General features: G+C 38.1%; 1 protein-coding gene across 3 annotated transcripts in view; it reads left to right on the forward strand.

The window, feature by feature from the left end:
* Positions 1 to 13,473, forward strand: part of ICA1 (islet cell autoantigen 1) — a 71,424-nt gene that overhangs the window by 39,221 nt on the left and 18,730 nt on the right. For all 3 annotated transcript variants that reach the window (XM_064676532.1, XM_064676541.1, XM_064676521.1), the window contains 2 exons: positions 6,158 to 6,283; positions 6,468 to 6,566. In XM_064676532.1, coding sequence (XP_064532602.1) covers positions 6,158 to 6,283; positions 6,468 to 6,566 — 225 coding nt within the window. The remainder of the gene's footprint in view (positions 1 to 6,157; positions 6,284 to 6,467; positions 6,567 to 13,473) is intronic.

Below are 13,473 nucleotides of genomic sequence, written 5' to 3' on the forward strand. Positions count from 1 at the left end.
CGAAGTGCATGGGGATGTTTGCACAAGCACAGACTTTCATAATTAAGTTCCAAAATGGCAAATTTAAGAAGTGTATTATTGGAACTTATTCTGCACTAAGGTTATCTTAATTCAAATCTCAAGAACAGTTTCATTTCTTGAACAAATGTGATGTACATCTGCTGAGTTTCAGACTTAAAAGATATTATTTGGATCTGTTTATACTGTCCAGGTAGTTTTCCTTTTTAGCTCGGCATGGCTTGCTTTATAAATTTCATCTCCTAAAATGTATTTTTCATCAGACCATAAATGAAGAATTTAATAACCAGACCTGAAGCAGATGAACAGAAGTATGCCACCTCTTCTTTAACCCTTATTCTTATGTGTTATTCTTGCAAATTGATAGAGCAGAGATTAATGAATGCAATAAATACTGTTCCAACCCAAGGGAACAGTTGAGTTAAAGTATAGTCTGCAAAATGTAGAACATACGATACACTAAATGTAGAAAATACCATACACTGAAATCAGGTTTCATACTGTGCAAGATGTTGGAAGTCCTTACATTACACATGGAAAAGTTTAGTTGCAGGCATTATTTTGTATAAAACACTACCTTTTCTTGTTCTCTGACTATGCATCATCAATCTTGAATTAAAAAAAAAGGGGAAAATAAATCAGTAAGGACTTAGATATGCTTGTGTAAAAGTGTAATGAGCACTCCTTGTCAAAACACCACTCAAGCTGTGAAGTTACTACAGTTTCATGCTTTCAGTGCTATATGCAGAAATCCTGTAAAATACACTCTACGCTAAATACTTGCTCCTCAAACTACAGCCTACTTGAGTTTGACTTCATTTTCATGTAGTCTTTACAACTATCAGGTATGCCAGAAGGTGCTATGCTTATTTAATGCAGAGATTTGTGCTGATTCCATCTGCTGGTAGAGTTTACCCAGAGCCCCCAACAGGAAGATTTGCTATATTCCAGGTGTTTTTCCCTCTCAATTTCCTTACCCTCCTCCTTCCAGCCTGTACACACGCTGTGCATGCTTTTCAGCTCAAGTAAGGAGAGGCTGGGTGACAAATTAGGCTGAAAGCATTTGTTTCTACTTCTATGCTGGAAATGCTGAGACAAAAATATACTGTATGTAAAGTGAGTTAGTGCATTTATCTGACATAAGTTAATTTTAGAGATGATGCTTCACTAGCTGAATCATCCCTGAAATTAGGCTACTACTGAAAATAAATTTTGCATTTTATAGGAGACTAAAAGAAAGTAATAACACAGATATACTGTAGAGGACATAAAGATTCCTTGAAAATACACGACAAATCTGTATTTTAGTAACAACATACCGAATAGGTTTTTTAACTGGGTCTAAATACTATTTTGGTTTTGTTAGCATGCTTGAAGATTAGGATTTTTCTGTTTGAATATAGGTTTCCAACATACCTGCTGGAAGGCAGCTCTGTGGAGAAGGACATGGGGACCCAGTGGACAACAAGCTGTCCATGAGCCAGCAGTGTGCCTTTGTGGCCAAGGCTAATGATATTCTGGTGTGCTTTAGGAAGAGCATTGTCAGCAGGTCGAGGGAGGTGATCCTGCATCCTAATGAGGCTGCACTTGGAGTGCTGTGTCCAGTTCTGGGCTCCTCAGTACAAGAGAGACACGGAACTCCTGGAGTGGGTCCACTGGAGGGCTACAAAGATCCTCTTATGAGAATAGGCTGGGAGATTTGAGCCTGTTCAGTCTCGAGAAGAGATGACTGAGAGGCAACCTCATCAATGTCTATAAGTGTCTGAAGGGAGAGTGTCAAGAGGATCAAGCCAGGCTCTTCCCAGTGGTGCCAAGCAATAGGACAAGAGGGAACAGGCAGAAACTGATGCACAGGAAGTTCCACCTGCATATGAGGAAGAATTTCTTTACTGTGTGGGTGACCGAGCACTGGAACAGATTGCCCAGAGAGGTTGTGGAGTCTCCCTCGCTGGAGATGTTCCAGAACTGTCTGAAGACAATTCTGTGCCCTGTGCTCTAGGATGGCCTGATTGAGCAGGGAGGTTGGACCATACGATCCACTGTGGTCCCTTCCAACCTGACTATTCTGTGATTCTGTCTAGGAACCTGTGTTAGCAACTATTTGCTCTTACAGTCAAGCATTCTAGAGTCTGACTTTTGAGCCCCCAGGATTTAGGATTTTAACATTTATTTGCTTACTTATATATTCTTTCGTAATTATTTCAGTTTTATCTGACATCTGATAATTTATCAAGCTATTGCTTTAATAAGATATTGCTTTCCAAATTTGTTTTCATTTGTGCTCTCCATCAGTATTGTACTTAGATGTTTGTACTGGGAAATTAAAAGCAGGTTGCTGCTTAGAAAAAGACGAAGAGTAATAATCTTTTTTATGTCAATGGTACTGTAAGATTTTCTTGTACAGCATAAACCTCACATCTGTCACCTACAGTTTCAGATGCTTAGAAGCTCTCTCATCATAAAATGTTCAACTTTTGTTTGGATCATGGCAGTTCTCTTACAGTCAGTAAAATCCTGTTGGTTTGCAGACCAGGATTTTCAAGAAATTTTGTATGTTCAGCTTTAATGAACTTAAATATATGAATAAAAATTTAGACCACAATGAGGTCCTGTTTCTCATGTCTTAGGGAATAATTGCAGAGAAAGGAGAAGATTAGTATGTATTATATCAGCTTTCCCTTGAGTAGAAAACCAAAGGTTCATTCTGATAACTTGTGTGGTATTAAGTAGATTATGCTTTGTAAGCATTAAGGTTTTATACCTAATTCCTGAAGCCACAAGTAATCTTAAAAGATGTCTAATAATAATTTGAATTGAAAATGCATTTATTGGCACAGGTAAAAGGCAAAAGGTCATGCTGATGTAGTACATGGTGTTCCTTCTTGGTTGTCCTGCACTGCTGCTGAAAAAAGAAGACTTCTTCTGCTCAATAAACTCTCAGTATATGGAAAAAAACCAAGAGCATCCTTCAGTTAATAGGTCCCATAGTATTGCATATTTAATGGTTGGCAAGAGAAATGTGTGACATTTGGTAATACAGCATTAAGTATTTTGAATCATCTGTGTGAGCATGACAAACATATGGGTTTGTATTCCACGTTGTGTTGTGGGTCACCTCTTTCTCTTTATGAATGCTCTAGCTCTTAAAAGAGACACTAATTACATGTGCAGTTAAGATAAATGCTGACATTTTTCCTTGCTAGATTCCCTGAAGAATGTATGCAGGAAGACAACAACTCAAACTTTATAGGTGTTTTTATTTTATGGTCTTTTTTCTCCTTTTTTAAGGAGTTGGAGACATGAGGTAGACCCAAATCCCAGTCTGTTGTATAAATCTTGTGCAGTGCAGACTGGCAATTGTAGAAATTAATAACTACATTTACTAGTACTTTTTTTTTTACTCGTGGCTCAACATCTCTGACAGAGTATTTATATTCCCCAGAACTAACATTCTTTGCTTACTTACTTGGACTTTCAGTCTACCAAGCCACAGCTGTTCTTACTGTGCTTTCACCAGTGCTGTGATATACTGAGTAGGAAAGGGATTTTGATCTCAGCTGCACCGTTGTAAAATATAGTTTTATATGTGACATGTTTCCATTGACATCAGTTGAATTTCTGTGGATTTTCATGGCTATAAGCAAGATTAGTTTTTTCAAAGCCCTACAACATCTCTTACTTAAATCCCTACCTGTTGTAGCAATTCTTTCTGGCAAAAGCTGCGGGTAATCTCATATTTAGATTTCAGTTAAAAGTTCCTTTTTGCACAGGCCCATGATTTTCTTCACAACTCTCCTTTTTAGGCTGAAGCTGTAAATCCCTGCTCTCAGACACTTGCAGCTAAAGCAAATAAGGGATTTGAGAACCTAGCAGGACCAATGTGTTTATCCAGCACTGGATAAAGCTTCTACACTCCTTCTGCCACTGCTCCCATCTTCCTCCATTGCTGCTTAATTTTGGAGGCCCACAAGCTCTTTTTCCACCTGCTGTTTTGACTAGACAGTTCTGCGTGGATGGCAGTCCTGGCATCAATAGCATGGTGCCTTGCTTGGGCACAGGCTAAAAGTAGTGTAGCATTCCTCAAGGATCAGAAATTAAGAGGCAGCCTCAGCTCATACCACTGAAGTTCCAGCTGGGTAAGGCTTTTCACAAAACATACTTTCTAGGGATATATCTTGGCAGTAGCTGCTCGTGGCTTTTTATATCATAGCTTAGCATTTGTCATGCTTGCCTAAGAAGTGGAACCCATGGGAGTAATTTCCTTCTTCCTGAGGGAATTTAAATCTGTCTCGACCTCACCAAAGCATCTCCTAACTACCCAAGAACTCTTCCATCTCTGGACACCCCTCTTTTTTTGGAACTCTTCAACATGCAAAACCAACAAAACAAGTCATCAGTAAGATGTTGTAGTTGTGTAGTTAGAGGACTGGATCAGGTCAGAAGTTTGAGATGTAGTTGTTACTACTAGAACTCAAGATTTTTTCCTTGATTATTTTGTGTAATATGTGGAGTTATCCTGGAAGGCTTCCTCATCTAGATGAATGCACTAACCACAAAGCTATTTTGTAAAGGTAGAGTAGCACTGCTATTTATTAAAAAAAAAAAAAAAAAGTTGGAGTTTTTTTTTGCTGGGCATCATTCTTTTCTACAATTAAAATCTCACCTGTAAAATTCTGCATTTATGAGAAATTTTGAATTGTGATAGTTTCTTCCTTATGAACAGATCAGGCCAATGTGCAGTATTGCTCATGCAAAGCCAACCTGATCAGTGAAATAAAGTTGCCACTTATCTAGCAACCCAAGAGTCCCACAATTTTTATGAATAGGTCATGTAATGAATTTATGATGCAGATCTTTGGCTCATTTTCTGCCTGGTTGGAGGTCTCATATACTCGAAGTGAGTTTGGGAAAATAAGAATAGAAATATGGTGACCATAACATTTCAGATTGCGTTATGAGATAGGCATTTGTTCTTACTGCACGGGGAGCACAGGCACTTGGTGCAAAGTTCCAGATTCGGTTCTGAAGATCAGGAGCATACAAGTTTGTCAAGTCCTTGATTGAGTCTGCATATTCTGAATGAAATGAGTTTACTCTGAGGGTTGGGCCAGGAAAGGAAAGGAAATGTGTAATTTACATTCAGTAGTTTGTTTCCACTGTGAAACGTTTTATTTTGGGGGTAAACATTTTGTTGTAACTGTGAAAAAGTTATAGGACATTCAAAATATTGTGTGATTTGATTGTTTCCCATTTCCTTGGAAGAAAAAGATAACAAAATTTGTTTACAGAGTTTCAACAAATTTCGTTTGTTAATATAGTATTCAGGTAGGGCACAAAGCTGTCATAGAAATGGGGAATCCTGGGTACAAAACACCTACATCAACTTTTTACCCTGACACCTGATCATGATCAGTATTGCTGTCAAGCATGTACAGTTTGTGTAACGGGGTGTTACACATGTTCTTAAAGTACATGTGTACATACTCAACAGGTGGTAGAAAAACAATTTGAAAAACTAAACCCCTTCCAAACTGAAATTGTTAGTTCCTAAGAAAAGGGGACTTGGTATTTTTCTGATAGGAATAAACAGGAAAGGCACTCCCATTTTAGGAGGAAAACTTTAATGAGTGAAATTTTTGTAACAGTTCAAAGATATTGAAGTGCTATATCATCAGCAAGAGTTGCAGATGGACTTTAAAGTTTGTCACTGTAATTTGTCTCTTACTGTAGGTATGTAGAGATGTCTCTGATTGTGCACCTTTCTGTTATGCAGTAAACTTTTAGTCCTGGTTTTGTTTATCAGGCTTTGTGTTGGTATTTCTTGAAATACCAATATGAATACGTTTTCCAAGTGTTCTTAGTATATATTTTATACTAATATCCATCATACAAACAGGGGGTAGAAAACAACATTTCTTCACTGAATATATGACAAAAAGTAATAATACAGAAGACAGTAAGAGTCATATTTTAGCACATATCAGCCTGCCATATCTTAATTTCAGTGGGATTGATGAAAATAGAAGTTGCAATCGAGTCTGTTCAGTTATCTGATTTCCTTAAGAGTTGTATTAGCTTTCTCTTTCATTAAAAATGGAGAAAAAATTCACTACATAAAAAATTGTCCCTTTGTTTGAAGGTTCAAGCACAAGTGCGACATGCAAAACTCAACTTTGACAAACTGAAGACTGATGTCTGTCAAAAAGTGGATCTTTTGGGAGCAAGCAGATGCAACCTCCTTTCTCATGTGTTAACAACATATCAGGTATCCAAGGAAAATTATGACCTCCAAAAGAAAGATCCTGTTAATATGTTTTTTTAAGAAGTTACCATGGCAATGTTCAATTGTAAGAATACGTAACTATTATTGGAGGGAAAATGTGAAATTTGCACCAAAACAGATTTGTATTAAAGTTAACATTGCATTGAAATTTTATCCTACCTTGCAGACAACACTGCTTCATTTTTGGGAAAAAACTTCACACACGATGGCAGCCATCCATGAAAGTTTCAAAGGTTATCAGCCGTATGAATTCACTATGTTAAAGGTAAGTAATATATAGATATGTATGTTTGCCCCATGATAACAAATAAGATCATACAAGGATGTAGAAAGCACACATTGATATTGTGTCCATGTATTGTCTGACAATTTATCCCTGTCTTGTCTTTTCATTTAATTAGTTTTTCTGTTTAATGTCCTTTTGACTAGTAGGTTTGAAAACTGCATGTACAGTGCAGTGACTAAGGAATATTTCAAAGAGAGACATTATTAAGGTCTGCACTTAATTATGTGTTTTAAATGCTAAGTGGGATTGTGTTTGATTTTTCCTAAGGAATTGTAAAATCCAGCAGAATTAGGGGTTTATGTTGCTCTCCAAAATCCCACAAATGAATTAATACTATTTTGCCTTTGCATCTGTTTTTAAAAACTCACACTCTTTAAGAACATATTATTGAACTGAATATGAGTAAGTGGATGCTCAGGGTTCCCATAGTTTACTCACTTTTGAACCCTTTACTGGAAAATACTGTTTTGCTTGAGTAGTGGTATTTGCTGATCCTTTGTAATCTTTGAATATGGCATATGTGCAATATCTGATGGAAGTCTGAGATCAGAGTTTTGTGAAGTATCTAATAATAATCACTAAGCATTGTGTATTTTCCTGGTCAGGCCTGTCCCTGCATAAGAAGTTGCTTTGTGTGTTGCAATTCGAGGTTCATTAGAGGAATGGAAAAACAGTGGAAAATTCTGTGAACCTTCCTCATAGATGTATTTGTCCTGTAGTTATTTTGGGCAATGAAATAACTATGTGATTGGCCAATACTATTTGCATGGGAGAAAAATAACATATGTCTGACAGAGGTCTGATGGAAGGGTTACCTTTGGGAAGAGAGTGAGGAATGAACAGTATGTGGCAAAGACACTCTTTGCTTGGAGAGACAATGCACTTTGAAAGTGATTACAAGTCATAGCCTCAATCCCTGAAATGCATGTGCATATGACATGTACAAGTAGAAGTTGGGCTGTGCTCTGCTATACAGCCTGTGGCTACCTCAGAGCTCTTGGAAAAGAATCACCTGAAGGTTTAAGGTGTAATTCACCCCAGAATACCAAACTTGTCTATACATGACTGCTGTGTTTAAAGATGTTTTCTAGAATGTGTGTTGGGAGGGAGCACTTTCTGAACTTTGAAGTGCATAAAGAGCTTGTGGAGACTGTTACTTCTGCAGCTTGAAACACCACAGCAAACCAACCAACCAAATTTCAAGCTCAGTCTTTCCTGGTTGAGGACAAAAACAAAAAAGGAGATTTTGTGTTATCCAGCCTCTGAAGAATCCTGTCTTGCAGGAAAAGTCTTCATTTGCTATGAAGTTAACATAACTTTAAGATTCTTTCTTGCATAGTCCACATCACAGAAGATGGGTTTTAGCCAGAGTTTATGTCCAGATTTCAACAGGAGACAGTTGGGCACAGCTATCTTGCCATTGCTAGTAATTACCTTGAGACTTACCCGTTAAACACCAAACCAGAGAAGAAAGTACCCTTTACTTCCCCACTGTTGCTTCCCACTGCAGCCTGGGTTTAGCATGGCCAGAGTCCTGCTCAGGAGCCTGGGCACTGTGCTAATGGACTGTTCTCATAACTTCCCCATGTTAAAAGGTTTCTGAGGAATTTTCCATGTCTCCTTTGATACAAAGCTATTCCTGTCTAATTTGTGTAGGTAGCCTGTATTGTTGCTGGGTATTTATTCTTTATTCTCTTTCATATCTAAAAATATTATTTGAACACGACAAAGATATTTCAAGATGTATAGTAACATTTACATACCTTGGAGAGAAACTTGTACAGAAAATGCACCCGTTCTGGAGTGCAAAGTACCCTCATGACAGAGGATGAGAAACATGTGGGGATGCTTGTTATCTTTTGAATTTCCTCCTGTGAAACATTTCAGTACAATCTAAATTTGAAATTAGGTTGGGAATCTATGATGAAAAAATACCGTCTATATTGAGTCCACATGTAACAAGCACTCCCTTGAAGTATCTGCAAAAATGGTTGTGAATATTGTAGTGTGTTTAGGATGCAGCCTGACTTTGTTATGAGAATCTTAACCATTTTTGTTGCTGGCCTCCTGCACTGAAAGATGTGATTTCCTGTTTTTGCAGTGATATGTATATGATAAATGATGCAAATCAGGAGGTAGTTTTATACTACAAAATTTCATGTAAGTCTGTGCTTTCAGAAAACAAATATTTGGGAATAAGACTATGTTACTGGCTTTCAGTATCAGTTAATTTCTTTCAGTCTCTAGAATGTGGGATTGTCTTCTATACTAGAGTCTTCCCCGTGATCTCTTTGTCCCAACTGTTAGTTTCTGTTTGTGTACATTAAATGATTGGGGCCTCTGGTGGTCTAGTGGTTAGAGTGCAGGACTCGCACCGCTGCGACCCGGGTTCAATTCCCGGCCCCCCGGGCAGCTGGAGCTCGTCAGCCTTGTATGGCAATCCAGCTACGTCCTGGGGACCTCACTGCCACTGTCCAAGCTTTGCCCGGCCCCGGCAGATGAACCTCAGGATTAAAGGGTGGGCTCAGTTCAGCGCACGCTGTGTCTCACCTAAAAAATCCACTGCGCAGGCTCGAAGGGTTTATGACCTTTCCCAAATCTTCGCTTGCGAAGACTGGCCATTATCTACATTAAATGATTGCTAAGGAGATTAAATCAAAATCTGGTGGTTGCATCAGGTGAGACTGTGTAGCCTAAGAGAATAGATGTCTGCTGCTACTTCAGGTGCATTACTAGGGTAAGTCATCTCACCTCTACTTGTCACTTCTGAAGGTGTGGGACTCCCATGAGTCCCATCTCTCCTCTGCTAGACCTGGGTGTGGAATAACAATAGATGATTATGGTTAGGGAACTGACCCCTACTAGTCATATCATATGTTCATGCCAGAGTAACCATATATTAAGAAGGAGCTGCAAACTAATTCTGCATTGAGATTAATTTTTAATGAAGTATAATAAATGGCTATGGCTGATCTAGGGTAGTATAGTTTCTGATGGAGAAACTTTCAGTCTAAAAATGTACCCAATGTCTGTTGTTGGCAATGAAGTTGCCATGTCTGTTGTTGACTTTACGCATTAAAATATACAATCAGAATATATAATTGCTTAAAATACACTCAGTGTGCCCATTTCTACATTTAATTGAGATTTACCTGTGGTACTTGTTCTTGCATGAACTGCTACATTTACCCCTTTTAGAATATTTTTTCCTGTCTTATATCATAAAAGGGATCCTTCTTAAAAGAAAATTCTGAATTCAATGTTTGCAAATCATTTTTGTCTTTTATGATTCCATAAAGGACAAAATTTTGCTCATACAAGTGATCCTTCTGAATTAAACTAAGCATATATGCATGTAGGATTAGCATTTTACTTTAAAACAAGAAATTAAGTAAACTGTTAATATTTGACTTAGATGTAGACTGTCTTACTGAAAAATTAAGAGGTGCTATGTACTGGAAAATTGCTATTTGTATTTTGTAGTATAAATATATGTTCATGTACCGGGTTTACCTCAGGAAAGAGACTGGAATGCCTCTTGGGATTGTTTCTGGAAAGAAAACATTGTCTTTAGAGATGTTTGCCAAACTCCCTTAATGAAAAGCAGCCCATTTGTTTTCTTTGCTTCAGGGTATATGCTGAGAGTAGTATAATTGTGCTATTGCAGCTGTATTTCCCAACTGTGAGTTTTATGCTTGATGAAAGATGATTATTAATGTGCTAACAACTCCATGTATAGTGATGTAAAAGTATCTGTTACTGTATCCATTGCTGTAATATTACAGATGATGGGCTGCTGTTTGGTAAAGCCTTCAAGGTATTGTTGTCTCAAAATTAACTTATATCAAATGAATTCAAGTTTATTTCAGGGGCTACTTTTCATGAATAATACCTCTTTCTAATTTCTGTTACCATTTATTTGCCTTGGTTACTTAATAAATATTTAGTTACACTTTTTACATTTCAATGCTATAATACCTGAAGAGATCATACAAGGCTAGAAATAATAATAGGGCTGGTAAAGGAGTCAAAAGATGTAAATCTCAGTGCATCCATTTATTTCTGTTTAAAGTGGATTGCTGCTGCCTGTGCTCCTTACATGGTTTGGAGCACTCTGTCCAAACAGATGCTACGACACTGGTGCCTTCTGCTGACCTCTGCTGTAGTCTGGTATCCTTTTTTGTTTCTGTTCATCGCACCGTGACTTTATTCATAGGCACGATTGGTTATGATTTTGTATCTCTAAGGGTTTTGGGAAGGTTTGGTATTTTTTTCCCTGATGAATGTCCATGAAGAAATTCTGAGACTACCTGCTTTTCCACTTCCCTTTCAGCTCTCCCCACAAATGAAATATATCCGAGTTTGTGTCGCCTCAGTGATGTTGCACTTCTTCATAAATGTTATGATGTCTTGGGGTGCATCCCTGGCTCCTGTAACTGCCCTTAGCTGTGTTGCTTTGATTTTTTCTCAGTCAAGAGGTGCATTAGTTGTCCAAGGCACTTGGGGGGAACTGTAGGCGAGCTGAGTGTGTTGTCAACACTGGTGATTTAACTGCAGAGGGCAGGTTTTGTGTGCAGTCCAGATGATCTTGGCTTGACTTGAAAGCAGCAGATGCAGGTGAAGGAATTTAGTCAGTCAGCCTCGGAATGGAACCTGAGCTGGAACCAGAATTATCTCTACAGGGGATGAATCGCTTGTCAGCTTGGATATTTAGTCTGAGTACTGTGAGCAAGCAAAATATCACTGGATGACTTTTGGTGTTGGAGACAGAAAAGTTAGGCAGAGTGAATGACTGCGAACCTGCTCTGCTAGTGTGTACTGCCTTACTCTTATTTTTATAGTAAAAGAAATTATGGAAGCTAGGAAAATAGCTTTCTAAACATGCAAGGATCCTGCTTTAAGCCGCATAGTGGCATAGCTCACAACAAAATCCATGTTAGTTCGTGTGAGCAGCCATAAGAGTGAAGCTACACATCTGTCTGCTCTGAGCAACAAAGTCAGGGATATGTCCTACTGAAATGTGATTGCTTTTGTTTGAACTCAGTCTGTGTCTTTACAACCCTGTGTAATCACTGCACTTTCTAGATTATGGAGCTTCTTCCCCTCTTCTAATGTAACCTGAAACAATTAAGAGAATATCATAGTTTGATTTTTATGCCTCCTGACAGTAGTGATCACATTTTTGTGGGTTCATGTTTAGAAAATGGTTGACAGTGTCCTTTTAACACTCAGTTTTATTTCATACCCATTCTCTATCTTTTTAAAATCTTTTTAAACGTGTACCTTGGTTTGTTGTGCACATCAAGATGTGGAGTAGAGAGAGGCAGGGGAGAGGAAAATAATTTCATTATTTGCTATCTGACTTTGAGGGAATAGTGTTGGAAGCAAATTCTTATATTGAATTATTGCATCAAAATACAGCTGCTGATTTTTAACAATCTTATCATAATCTCCATTGAAACCGAAGCTGTATTTCAGAGCTGTGTTTATTTTTCTAATACAGGAAATAGTAACTGCCATTATTATCATGTTGCTTCCTTCCCAAGGTACTTCTGAGCTCCACGTCTCTGTGCTGTGTCCATGGCTTGATCCCAGTCCTTTAAATATGGATTTCCTGAAACACTAATAAAGAAAGCATCGTAAAGAAGGATGCTGATTTCCCTGTATTTTTCTTGGTGAAGATGTAGAATATTCTACTTCTGATAATTTTCTTTGAATTGTATAATTAGGCAGTGGTTGAAGTAGTTCTGTTCGTTGTTCAAAACCGTTACAACCTCCCTGGGGCAGGCTCTGTGGTGCTATACTGGATGGCAGGCAGAGCACCCCAGCTGTTTCACCATTACCTCCTGATTATAGTGGACTGTATGTCCTACTGTGAACGTGTCCAAGATGGTTCAAGTGCCCAAAGCAGTACAGTCCCCATAATGCAGAGGTGCTGTCTTTCTCTGCACTGCACTTTTGTGCAAGGAGTGTATATTTGTATGTTTTTGAACTCTAATCCAGGTCTTCTTGGAGTCAGTGGAATAATGCCCATTAATATTAATAGTACGAGAAATGCACTCGAATCAATACCCAGTACAAATGCAGGTAAAAGGGTAACATTCATTCATAGGAGGTCTAGCTGAGCTGTCTGATGTCCTTATTCAGAATCCAAGAAGTAGGCTTACGTGTAATTCTGGTTAACGCTGTCACAGTGTCAAAAAAAAGTGGCAACTCACAGAATAAGGTAAACTTTTTTAATGCCTCTCTTTATTATTGCTGCTTTATGATCCTTCATCTTTTGACTGTGATGTCTGCATGCTAAGGGTGCTTATGACAAATTAATCAGCAGTTCTAGGTAGAATTAGCTTACTGAAAGGGGGAAAAAAAAGCAACTTCAGTACAGGATAGATCCATAAGTTTGGTTTCTAAAACACTGAAGTGTAGATTTCCTCATACAGACAAGTACTGACCCAAGCAGAAACTGGAATGCCCCTTCTGGGGACTCCTCTGTCCTGGTTAACAGGACAGTGCACACAAGACCTGTAACATATCTGGGAATACTTTTATTGTGACAGATGGCCTGGGCACTCTAACTGTTATTCAACAGATTAGGCCACATTTTTTTCTTTGTTTTACAGTTCTCATGAAACATGCTATTGTTTTGTTCAAATTCCAGGTGAAAAACCACTATATTTTGTGTTTGTTAAGTTTTGCACAAAAAGTCACTTCTTTGTTTTACCCTTAGCTTTTTGGGGGGCAGAAGGAAAAGCTGGGGTGAGATGCACTACTATGACTATCAGCGTGACAAAAATAAATTTAATTACAAATGGTTGGGACTATTCACTTGAAACATGGTTTTATTTTTCAGAAACTGAGTTGGGCTTTGGAAAGAGGAAAATTTTTT

Source organism: Pseudopipra pipra, chromosome 1 (genome assembly GCF_036250125.1).
Source record: "Pseudopipra pipra isolate bDixPip1 chromosome 1, bDixPip1.hap1, whole genome shotgun sequence".
NCBI lineage: Eukaryota > Metazoa > Chordata > Aves > Passeriformes > Pipridae > Pseudopipra > Pseudopipra pipra.